General features: G+C 38.7%; 1 protein-coding gene across 2 annotated transcripts in view; it reads right to left on the minus strand.

The window, feature by feature from the left end:
* Window positions 1–2,710: 2,710 nt before the first annotated feature.
* Window positions 2,711–12,258, minus strand: part of LOC137291070 (uncharacterized) — a 67,697-nt gene continuing 58,149 nt past the window's right edge. For both annotated transcript variants that reach the window (XM_067822346.1, XM_067822348.1), the window contains 3 exons: window positions 11,144–11,217; window positions 7,808–7,958; window positions 2,711–4,802 (listed from right to left, as the gene is read on the minus strand). In XM_067822346.1, the coding sequence (XP_067678447.1) occupies window positions 2,801–4,802; window positions 7,808–7,958; window positions 11,144–11,217 (2,227 nt within the window). In that variant the 3' untranslated portion in view covers window positions 2,711–2,800. The remainder of the gene's footprint in view (window positions 4,803–7,807; window positions 7,959–11,143; window positions 11,218–12,258) is intronic.

The raw sequence follows: 12,258 nt of genomic DNA on the forward strand, positions 1-12,258 counted from the left end.
CATATCTAAACAATCACAGGTTTTTTTTGCAAGTCTGAAAAATTGTGAATGTTGTTGACCCATAGCTGGGGAAAATGCATAAAACATAGCCAACTGTATAATTATCATGAATTCCACGTATGTATGTTTCTGATGGCCATGATCTTCATTGCATGTTTGCAGAAATCTTTCATAATTAAGATCATTGCCCTGGCAAATCGTGTTTTCTAAAGCTATTATGTACATATATATTTTTTATACCTAATATTCAGTTTGTGACCTTGACCTTCAACCTCATCCAATGCCAATGAGTTCACACAGGAGGTGTTACAAATATGAATATACATGTTTGACTTTAGAAAATGACTTTCTAAATAACCTTCAGCCATCCTTGTTCCCTTGAGCCATTCCTGGATGTTTCTGGAGCTGTTCATGAGTAAGTACCAAGTGTGCTGCCATTAGTGGAGCCTGGTATTGTGCAATCACAGTCACTGAAGAGCCAGTCTCGCACAACCCGGGAACAAGGTTGCATTTCTCCCTGAATACAACCTCAAAATAAGTCAATCATATGATAGACAAGTTGTATATACTTGATGTATAATAGGCATGAAGTATGAAGTCTCTAACATCAGCCAAAGTGTGGGGTTCAGTTTTGAACAATCATATCTGTTGTTATTGGTGTATGAAAATCCTAAAATTTTCAGTCAGACCACTGGGCTGCTTAGATATGAAACTTGCAAGCCCTGACCAAAATTAACCTGAAAAATATTTTAAAAAGTACTAATCCACTTTGTATAATGAAATTAAAGCTTGTAAAATACTGAAACAAGAGTCATCAGGAGATGACATATTCCCCCAGCCCTCAAACATGTGCAAGGACAAATCATCTGAAGGCTACTTGATATTTTTTAGACTAAGTTTGAATCGTTTCCATGGAAATCATGAAAAATATAAATGCCATATATCTGTAAACAGCAAAAGGCACCACTTCAAGATCTGTCTCATATATCTGCCAAGATCTGTTGAAAGTTATCAAATGGTTTTTGAGTTGTGCTTCGGAATGAAGCCAATCCCTCCCTTTTGAGACTAAGTCCAAATTGTTTCCATGGACACTGTCAAAAATAGAAATGACAAAACTTTGTAAATAGCACAAAGCACCACTTTGTGGTCTGCTTCACATATCTGCCAAGTTTTGCTTAAAGTTTTTGAGTTGTGCTCCAGAAATGAAGCCCATCCCTCCATTTTGAGTCAGAATCGTTTCTGTGGAAACTGGGAAAATAATAATAAACCTGTAAATAGCAAAAGGCACTACTTTGGGGTCTGCCACACATATCTACCAAGTTTTACTGACAGATATTAGGAATTGTTTTAGTTCTGCTCCAGAAACAAAACACACCTCTCACTATTGAGACTATGTCCAAAACGTTTCCATGGAAACTGAGATAATAATAAATCACAAAAACCTTTAGATAGCAAAAGGCACCACTTTGGGTTCTGATTGATATATCTACCTAGTTTTGCAGAAAAAAAAAATGTCGAATGATTTCTAAGTTCTGCTCCGGAAATGAAGCCAACCCCACCATTAGACTAACACCACTATGTTCCAGGGAAAAACAAAAAACAAAAAAATAAAAATGCCAAAAATTGGTAATAAGCAAAAGGCACAACCATAGGTTCATATTATCATATCTATCAATTTTGGTCTAAAAATATTGAACGTTTTTTTCAGTTATGCTCCGGAAACAAAATGATTACGGACGGACGGATGGAGGGACAGACAGACAGACGAGGCATCGACTATATCCTCCCACATTACATGTGGGGGGGATAAAAACTACATCTCTACATTTTAACATGACTTTCGGGTAGGTGAAATTTCAGGACCTTGCAGTCTGTGTTGAAATAAGCCATTCTAGCAGTTTGGTAGGAATGTAGTTCAAACGCCGGTATGTTATTGTCAGGTATCCAACACTATCAAATGCAAATCTGAATGTTTCATGGCATTCTGAATTCATAAAAGAGTACTAACAAGCTCTCAATGCCATCAAAAGCCTAACAGATATATAAAGTTAAAAGAACCAAAACATATCCATATCCACACGCGTGTGTGTGAGTGTGTGGTGTGTGTGTGTGCGTGTGTGCGTGTGCATGCGTGTGTGTGCGTATATATATTTATCTTACCTCACACATGACTGACTCTTTCTGATTGGCTAAATGCTATTCTATCATTTTCAATGTACCCCGCTTACAGGTGACGTATTGTTTTCAATGTACACCGCTGGGAATTCCGAACTCTTCTGGTGCTTCATGGTAGTACTTCTTTGCCTGGAATACCACTGAACCACACATGAAGCACAGAAATTACTGATGTTTTGCGATTGAAAATCAATGGAAGGGAGATAACTCTACATCTGTTTACCTTGTGTTGTCTGCAAAATGGCAATTCGCCTCTCATTCAACAAAAGTGCTTCAAACAGTTCAAAATTAAAATTCAGGTGTTCGGTAAGATAAATACATTGTTCACTGGTCACGAGGGGGCCATGGGTTCATGTACCCTCGAGGTTTGCTTATGTTCCCAAGCCTCCCAGTTACAACTTAAGTGTGTGTACCTGTACATGTGCATGGTATGAATGTCTTCTTACAGGTGTATGAGAACTTAATGTAATGTATATTTTTACTCTCCATGCTGCATGCATTATACGTTGTCCAAAGTGTCCAGACTGCTTGTCTTTATTGATTGGTAAATATCAAACTGAAGAGAAAAACAAAACACATAATTAATAATCCCTCAAATCTGTCCATGATGTAATCAGTATGTTGGCTAGGAATCCTCTGGTTCCTCTTCAGGAAGTCTAATGATAGGTATTCCATGAATGGCTTTTTGTTGATTAGAATCATCAGGGCTGAACTGCCTTTCTCTACAAGACCAGGATACAGACTGTCCCTCTTCAAAATCCTCCTCTTCAATACTATCTTGGGGTGAGAGTCGTCGTACCGAACTAGCACTACTATCACTGCCAAGGCTGGTACTGCGCATGTCTGGTGCAAGTCTGTCACGCCTCCTTTCATCCCCTATGATAGGTTCAGTATGTTTACGATGCAGCCTCTGCCGATAGTGCAAGCGTGGGGAACGGCGTGCACCAAGTCTAGTGTCGTGTGGCTCCTGTCGAATAAAGTCATTAAAAATTTTGTTTGTAGTTTCATCAATGCTATAATCTCTGGCTAAATATTTTTCACGAGTTTCAAGAGAGTGGGACTTAAAAAATCTCTTGAAAACAGAAATTTTACTTGGAATTGTATTATCTTCAAAACTGTCTCCTGATGCCAGTTCTGACTTGGAATCTGTTTCTGGTTCATTGATACTTTCATAAACACGAACCATCTGCCTCTCACGACTGTAAGCACGTCTTTTTTTGGATGCCGTTTTGCCATTTCGGCGATCAAAATGGGATGCATGCCCAGATCGTTTTGGGGCATGTTTTGGACTACCCAAGCTTTCAGATTTCAGATCTGGTGCTGATGAATTTTGAGTTGATTTTTGTTGAGTCTTATGGGGAGATCTGTGGGGAGATTTTGGTGGTGAGTTTTCAAGACAGATAGCTCCTGGGGATGTTTCCTTCTCCACATCTGCTGTTTCTTTACTAGAACACTGTGTTTCTAATGACTTGTACCCGCTATCTGCCTTCATTTGTCTTAACTTGCTCTGTTGGCTCTCTGTTGTACTGTCGGTGTTGTCTGTAGTTGACTCAAAAGATGTCGTTGTGACTTCATAGCGACTGGTGTCAGATACATCTCCGTCAGTTTCCACACTATCAAAACTATTTTCAGTGCTCGTATTGGGGCCAGCTTTCTGTAATCTCTTGGTTAAAATGTTCCTGTAGTTCTGACGTCTGTTTTCATAGTTTGGATGAAGAAGATTCTTTGAGGAAGTTCGTGCAGCTCCTTCCCACTGAATACTGTTATCTCTCTGATCACTTACCCCAGCATCACTGGGTGCCTCTGTGTTAGACTCAAATGAAGTAGTATATGGTGTAATTTGCTCACGCTCAGGTGATTCTTCAGGTGATGTCATGTCCTCCATTCTTATTGTGTCACTGCACTCATCTTCATCCTCCAATGTAGCTCGCAGGTTCCAAAGTTCCCGATACTTCTGGGTTCCATTAAGGGTCTCTGTGTCATCACTCTCTTCTGGCATTATTCCTTCAAGGTCAAGGTCATTTAAATACACCACTTGTTCTTCATTCAATTGTTCTAGACTTCCTGTGTCATTGTATCGTACTTTCGATGACATTGGAGAACCTAACTCTGATATCACATCATAGTCTGTATTATAAAATGGTCCCTTAGAAAATTCTGTTATCTTAAGTACATCATAATCAGCAAAGTCCTCGTAACTTTTAACTTTTCTTGTTTCTCTGTACATTTTCTGTGTAGTCGGGCTTACTGTTTCCAAACTATGTGAGTACTTTTGGGCAGGACTTGTTCGAAGACTCTGAGGTGGGTGTGGTCTTAAATCTTTTCTAAATTCACCTGCCTCTTGACTGCCTTTTCTTTCATCTAACTTGTTCATACTTTGTTGATGATGAATTTCTACAGCTACCTGCGTTCTTACAGGTTTAAGTGTTGGTGATACTGAGCTGTTCAAGTCAAGTATTGGCAGGGACTCTCTGCGTGTCTTTTCCTCAACCTCCCGCAACTGTTCTTCTATACTAGCCCGAAGTGCTGCTTCATCAACCCAGCTCCTAGCACCAAGGGAATACTGACGTGGCACTGACTTGTCAATCTTTGAACGTTTTAGGTGATGGAAATCTCCCTCGGTGTACCTTAAAACAATAATCAGAAATGAAAACTTAGTAAAAATAACCAAGACACAAGATTTGTTCACATTGTACATGTAACTCCATAAAAATCATCATCCCCCAGCCACAAATTATGTATATTAGAAAACACTTCGCCTCAATTTTGCTTGACAATGTAAGACCAGAGGGGGATTTCCAACCCCAATGGTTTTACACTGACTACCAAAACCTCGGAGAAGTGTTTTCTCTAACATATATACCATCAATGATGGATAATTACAATGTAGATGATCATTTAATGAAGCTACATAACAATAACTGAAGCACAAGTAAAATCAATTTACTGACAGTAACTATAAATACATAATTCAATCACACTTCTTCTGTTGGCCTGGTGGCCTTGTGGTACCGCGACTGCAGTTCCAATATTACTTGGGAAAACATTTCCACAAAACAAAAACCTCAAATGCGGTTATTCTGGAAAACAAGAGATGACCTGATTTATATTGAGAAGCACACTTCAGGTGTATATGAAAGGTCCCTAATTACATTTCAGTGTCTTTATTGCATGACGGTATTAATTATAAAAATACACTAATCTGGTGTTATTTTCGTCTTGTTTACATTGTGATTAAATGCAATAGTGAAGTGCCATCATTGCTGTGAATGAGTTTGCGTCAGTCATGGCGTTACACTTATGAAATTATGACACGTTGTATTAATCATGGACATAATTGGACTGCACCTATTTTAACTATCGCTTGCTATGATGCTCTTCAGATGCATGTTCTAAAATGTAGGAGCTAGTGTATGCAACCAGTTGGTGAACGGAGCACTCATGGTATGCAAAAACGATATACAGTGAGATGGCCCTTATTTACATATCAAACGAGTGGTCCTTTCGCAAACATATATTTTGCTAGATTTCACTGAGACACTTGGTTTTGGTGACAAAGGTCACTTGTCACTTTATTTTGAACTGTATGAGGAATTCAAGGTTTCAAGTAAGGAAGATGGTTTTGAGTGAGTGAGTTTGGTTTCACACCGCTTTTAGCAATATTACAGCAATATCATGGCAGGGGACACCAGAAAATGGGCCTCACACATTGTACCCATGTGGGGAATCGAACCCGGGTCTTCGGCGTGACGAGTGAAAGCTTTAACCACTAGGCTACCCCACTGCCCGAAGATGGTTTTGAATTATAGTTGTGATGTAATGGCAAAACATAACAGACATGTGTGACGTGATTTTGCAACCACACTGGCTGAAAGTGCACTTTGACGTTTGTGTAATTTCTTTAACATTCCCAGCAATTCTTGGTTTATAGACAATGTTTCAGTGATTCCACATTCAGATTAAGACATACCATAAATTAATGAATGGTGATTTAGTGCCTCATAATTTTCACTATATTTGCCCTGCAATGGATGAATTGTATCTTCGGGATGTTTCTGGATATGGTTTCACCATGAAAGTGTAGGAGGAGGGATATATATGGTACAATTTATGTAGCTATGTACAGACCCAAATCATCCCTGCTGTGCACTATCATGAAATGATAAATCATTCCAAAATTCATTATTAATTGTAACAAGTGCAAGCAGTACATTAGCATTCAAATATTAGGAAAATATAAATATAGAATCTTAGTTTCATCATGTATCAGTAATAGCTTAGACAAAGACTCCTAGTAGTAGGAAAACTTATCCCACAGATATTCTGTTGAAAAAGGTATAAGTTATGACCACACAATTTCACAGAGTTAAAATCCTAGCCTGAGGTAATCAGAACTCTACAGTAAGACAAACCATTCACTAAGACAAGGGTTATGTCTAGACAGGTTACTAAACTGCTTTGATGAGGTAAACATGGCATCACCTACGGTAAAATAACATTATGCAAACACCAGTTAAGGGTCGTTAAAGATCCAGCCCAGAGTAAGCAATCAAGCATCCAGTAAATGTGCTAACAAGATTTATGCCACTTAGAATACGACTAAAAGATTAAGTACACACCCTGTCTGGTCATTGAAATTCTTCTTGAAGGAGACACCCCATTTTGTTTATCCTGCATTTCATTGGCTATTGTAGGTTACACCCATTTTTGTATCAGTCAGCAAATCATAATCTTTGTATTGTTTCAGTTGTAGTTAAATAGTCTCCACCTCCATTTGTCCATCAGTAGGGCCTAGACTCCCAACACAGGTCAGCTCTAGCCCTCAGCCCAGGGCGTTGTACCGACTCTCTGTGGCCACCCTTGTTATTCTATCTCTTGAAAATAAAAATGTGACTAGCTTCCTGTGACTTTGGACTCTTTGCTGAGTTAATTCCCCCAAGCAGACTGGCATGCCAGTTAGATAAGGGATGTCACTGGTACCCTCACTTGGACCAAGACCCGTATGATAACAGCACACTCACTTTCAATTCTCGGACCACTATTTCACTAATGACATCACATTTATCAGCTTTTATATGGTTCCACAATGCAGCATCCCATGGCTGCCATGATAAATGAGTTCACAGTACTGTATGTATGTTGATTAAATTGTTGCCATTCAAGAAATGTGCCACAAAAAATATTCAATAGATGAGCTACAAAAATTAAAAAGAAATTATGTGATTGAAGGTAAGATGATTTCTCAAAAATGTGCAAAATTTGACTTGGATCTTACAAAAGAAAGAAAATGATTAACCCCGCGGGGATGGAAAGTCCTCATAACGAAAATCAAGTAACCAGTATCAGTATCTTTTACTGTTTACTGTTCACCTTTTAAGGCTGTGCTTCAGAGCAGAGTCACTCATGACATATTCACTTGTCTTATTATCTATAAGAAGAGAGAGTCGAATTCGTAATTATCTCTTTTAAACCAGGAAGGGAATAACCTTTGTTCTGTTATTATCAATTCTGATTTGTTTCAGACAAACCATTTGGTTGCTACCGCTGCATATTGTTGTTTTTGTGTAGAAGCAAAATCTTGCCTCACAAATGCATTGTTTAAAAGTGACTCCTCCACATATTAAATGCAAACCTTCTAAACCGCCTCAGTTTGTTGGTAGAAGAAGTTGGTAGATTGTCCAGTTGAAAAGAAACTCGCCTTCCACCATTTTGAACCTGATCGTCATTTTCTTCACTCAGACTTTTGAACAACTCTGTCTCAAGGTCCTGTGATTGTTGTTGGGCTGTAAATAAAACTCTACATTAGTCAGCATTTACACACTGCAAAAGATGTGCTATGTACATCAGTAGATTCTTTCACAATATTTTCTTCAAGGGCCACAGAAATAAATATTTGGCGGTAACTGCATGTGTATGTAATGTAGGAGTGAGTGAGTGAGTGAGTGACTAAATGAGTGAGTGAGTTGAAGCAGAACGGGAGGCTGTATGCCACTTTTAGCAATATTCGAGCAATATCTCGACAGGGGACACTAGAAATGGGCTTCACACAAGTACCCATGTGGAGGAGGGGTAGAGGGAGTAATGATACATGTATATGGACCTCATGACCCCATCAGGTGAGGCCGTTATCCTGCAGGATGGCACAACTTGAAATTGAAATCAAAACAATGGGCACTAGTCAATGTAAGAATGTGAGCTTAATGTTTTGTGCACAAAAGGGTCTTTCAAAAAGTCATCAGCTCATCTCTATTCTCAACGTCCAATGTCTGAAAAACTTCTATTATATTTTGGAGGAATCATTAGCATATCCAACTTTCATATATGTGGGTAATGTGGGTAATGTGGTTAATGAGATATCCTCAATATCCTCCCATTTGTCAAACATCCAAATAGTCAGACGGGCTAAAACAGCAAATGATCTGGTTGAGTGCACAGCTAATCAATCCCCTGCCTGTTACCTGTTAATGAAATAGGAATGGTCCATAAAACAAATAACAGAATTTTATCACTCTGATGTTGATATCAGAGATGATTTTCGAAGGACAATAAATAAGATACTACAATTTGCATGATATACTTACAGAATTTACTGAGGTTTTTCAAAACAGATACCTTTTCACCAGTAAAGAGTAATTTAAATTTGTACACACACCCACGCACGCACGCACGCACGCACGCACGCACGCACGCACGCACGCACGCACGCACGCACGCACGCACGCACGCACGCACGCACGCACGCACGCACGCACGCACGCATGCACGCACACGGTGCTTGGCTGTTTCATATTTGTCAGTCCATCTGTCTTGTGGGAACCATGTCTGTGCACTGCTGGACAACCTTGCTACATCATTGTGGTATTTTGCAGTTGTACATCACAGTGTTCTAGACAATTACATATACATGTTTCCTCATACATATACATGTCTTGATTATCCTTTATGATAACAGCCAGTTTGTATTTCACACCTACATATGTTGTGCATTGATTCTGAAGAGTACTTGCTTTAACTGGTGTTGTGATAGATGACAATACAAGTAGTGACTCCTTAATGACAGAATTTCTAGATGTATTTCAGAATGAAAGGATGATAAATGGAGTCAAGGATATACCAAAGGAAAGTAAACTATGCTGCATGGTGATATGTCAGGCTGTGGCATTTCTTCAAATGACCAAACCAACACAATGATAAGAGCTCCCACAAGATTTCATCTATTGTTCACATATACTACCCCATACTCAGGCCGATGCCCCATCTACAACAGCCAAAGTATGGAACCCACATAATTGGCATATACATAAAAGATCTCTGCATTATGTAAGTACAAAATGATATGAGAGTAAACAGTGTCAACTATGGACAAGAGTCATCAGAAGATGACATATCCCCCCGGCCTCCACATATTTGAAAGGACAAATCATCTGACAGTTACTTATTTTGTTTTTAGACCAAGTCAGAATTGTTTCCATGGAATTCATGAAAAATATAAATGCCATATATCTGTAATCAGAAAAAGTCACCATTTCAAGATCTGTCTCGTATATCTGCCAAGATCTTTTCAAAGATATGAAATGGTTTTCGAGCTGTACTCCGGAAATGAAGTCAGCAACGTGTTCATGGAACCAAGAAAATAATATATCATAAAAACCTGTAAATAGCAAAAGGCACCACTTTGGGGTCTGCCACACATATCTACCAAGTGACACTGACAGATATTAAGAAGTTTTTGAGTTCTGCTCCGGAAACAAAACACACCTCTCACTTTTGAGACTAAGTATGAAACGCTTCCATGGAAACCAAGAAAATAATAAATCACAACAAGAGTCATCAGAAGATGACATATCCCCCCGGCCTCCACATATTTGAAAGGACAAATCATCTGACAGTTACTTATTTTGTTTTTAGACCAAGTCAGAATTGTTTCCATGGAATTCATGAAAAATATAAATGCCATATATCTGTCTCATATATCTGCCAAGATCTTTCCAAAGATATGAAATTGTTTTCGAGTTGTGCTCCGGAAACGAAGTCAGCAACGTGTTCATGGAACCAAGAAAATAATACATCATAAAAACCAGTAAATAGCAAAAGGCACCACTTTGAGGTCTGCCACACATATCTACCAAGTAACACTGACAGATATTAAAAAGTTTTTGAGTTCTGCTCTGGAAACAGAACACACCTGTCCGAAACGTTTCCATGGAAACTGAGAAAATAATAAATCACAAAAACCTGTAAGTAGCAAAAGGCACCACTTTATGTTCCGATTGATATATCTACCAAGTTTTGCAGAAAAATATTGAACGGTTTTTGGGTTCAGCTCCGGAAACGAAGCCCATCCCTCCATTTTGAGAATAAGTCCGAAACATTTCCATAGAAACATGTACACAACCAAGTTTAGACTATATGACCTCACACTCCGGGCATGCATACTGTTTCAAGCTCCGTGAACCTATTCATTGCGCATGCATTATAGCGCAGAGCAGCACAGCTGTTGAAACCGCATTTTCTCCCAGCGATGGGGGAAATTTAGTGAATCATTTGAACTCCGATTTCGCGGGCTTTTTTTTCATCATGTTTTTTTCAACTTTATAGGTTGAATTGGTATTTTTGATGATTTGTTTTGCTAAGTGCATACCGAAAGGTATCAGAATCTGCAAAGTTATGTTTTACTTTGCATGTGACCTTTAAATGCATATCAGAATTCTATAGGTTATTCAAGAGAACCATAGCTGGAATAATTCATGCACAGTGTCAGTGCCAACAGTTATGTGGTTTCAGGAGATGTTGAAGATACAAATGGAAGTGACATACAACGTGCTATAACATTAGCTCACTTGTTTTTAAGTTAGGAGAGCTAAATGGGAGTCAGTAATTCAAGACATAAAGACTTATCGTTTTACACATTCTATTTGGGCCTGTTGATATTCATCACACATAAACTGAATACCCTCCTTGTGCTCACCTTTATCAAAGTCAGTATTCAGCTTGGCGGTTTGTTCTGCATCCTCAGTTTCAGACACTCTGTCATGGCTCTTGCTGAAACATATCAAAGTGCCAGAATGTAGTGCCAAAGATTCTATTTCTTCTACAAAACAGATGAATAGTTACTTTAAGATCTCATGGCTGAATCAAAACAACTTTTATTATTTTCTTGAAGCAGCCAGATCTTTTTTTCCTAGTCAGCAGGGCGTCCAGCAGATGGAGTGGACAGCATTCTTGCCTGACCTAATACTAATTGAGCATGCCTGGGATGAACTCCATCGGTGTGTGTACACGTTTTTCAGCACCAGTGGATCTCCACAAAGCTCTCACAACAAGAGGCTTTCTTTGCTAATTTGTTAAGGAGCAAGAGGAGAAGGTGCACATATGTCTTGGATGTGCCTTGTGGGTACACAAGATATTGAATGACCGAGTGTTTCATGATTGTCATTTTCATTTATGGGGGTTGGTCTATACAACTGATGTTTGCTAGTGCTGTTTGAACGTTTTGTCTGTAAGTCACTATGTGTCTCTCAACACATGAAACATTATGACACTCTTTGATCTAATATTTCTCAGGAACTTTTCTTTCGACGTGCTGTATATAATTTAACCCTTTATTAATGATGCCCAGTGTAGATCCATGTCCATATAAACATGTGACAGGAAATAACAAACATAAATAAAAAAAACCAACATTGCCAGGGACATCGCATACACATATCATGCCTACAGAGATGAAACATTTGTAAACCTGAAGTACACTGACAATAATCTGTTATTTAATGGAATTCAAGAAAAAGCATATGAAGAATAGACCTGTAAATGCGTCAATGACTTATTCATATTTCAGATGTGCCCAAATTAAAGAGTGCTCACATTGATCTTGTTTCCCTTGTAATTTGTGTCAGCCCACAGGTGAGCCACGTTGATTGTATTACAGAATTCATGCATAGTTTGCCTTCCATATTTACCATTCCTACAGGCAATAACATGTTTATCATACTGTTTGTTATTGGTTATTTGCGGAGTAGAAGGAAGGGTAAACATGAGTAGATTGTTTGTAAGTCTACAAGGCTTAGATTGGGTAAACTGATT

This window comes from Haliotis asinina, chromosome 7, assembly GCF_037392515.1.
Source record: "Haliotis asinina isolate JCU_RB_2024 chromosome 7, JCU_Hal_asi_v2, whole genome shotgun sequence".
NCBI classification, from domain to species: domain Eukaryota; kingdom Metazoa; phylum Mollusca; class Gastropoda; order Lepetellida; family Haliotidae; genus Haliotis; species Haliotis asinina.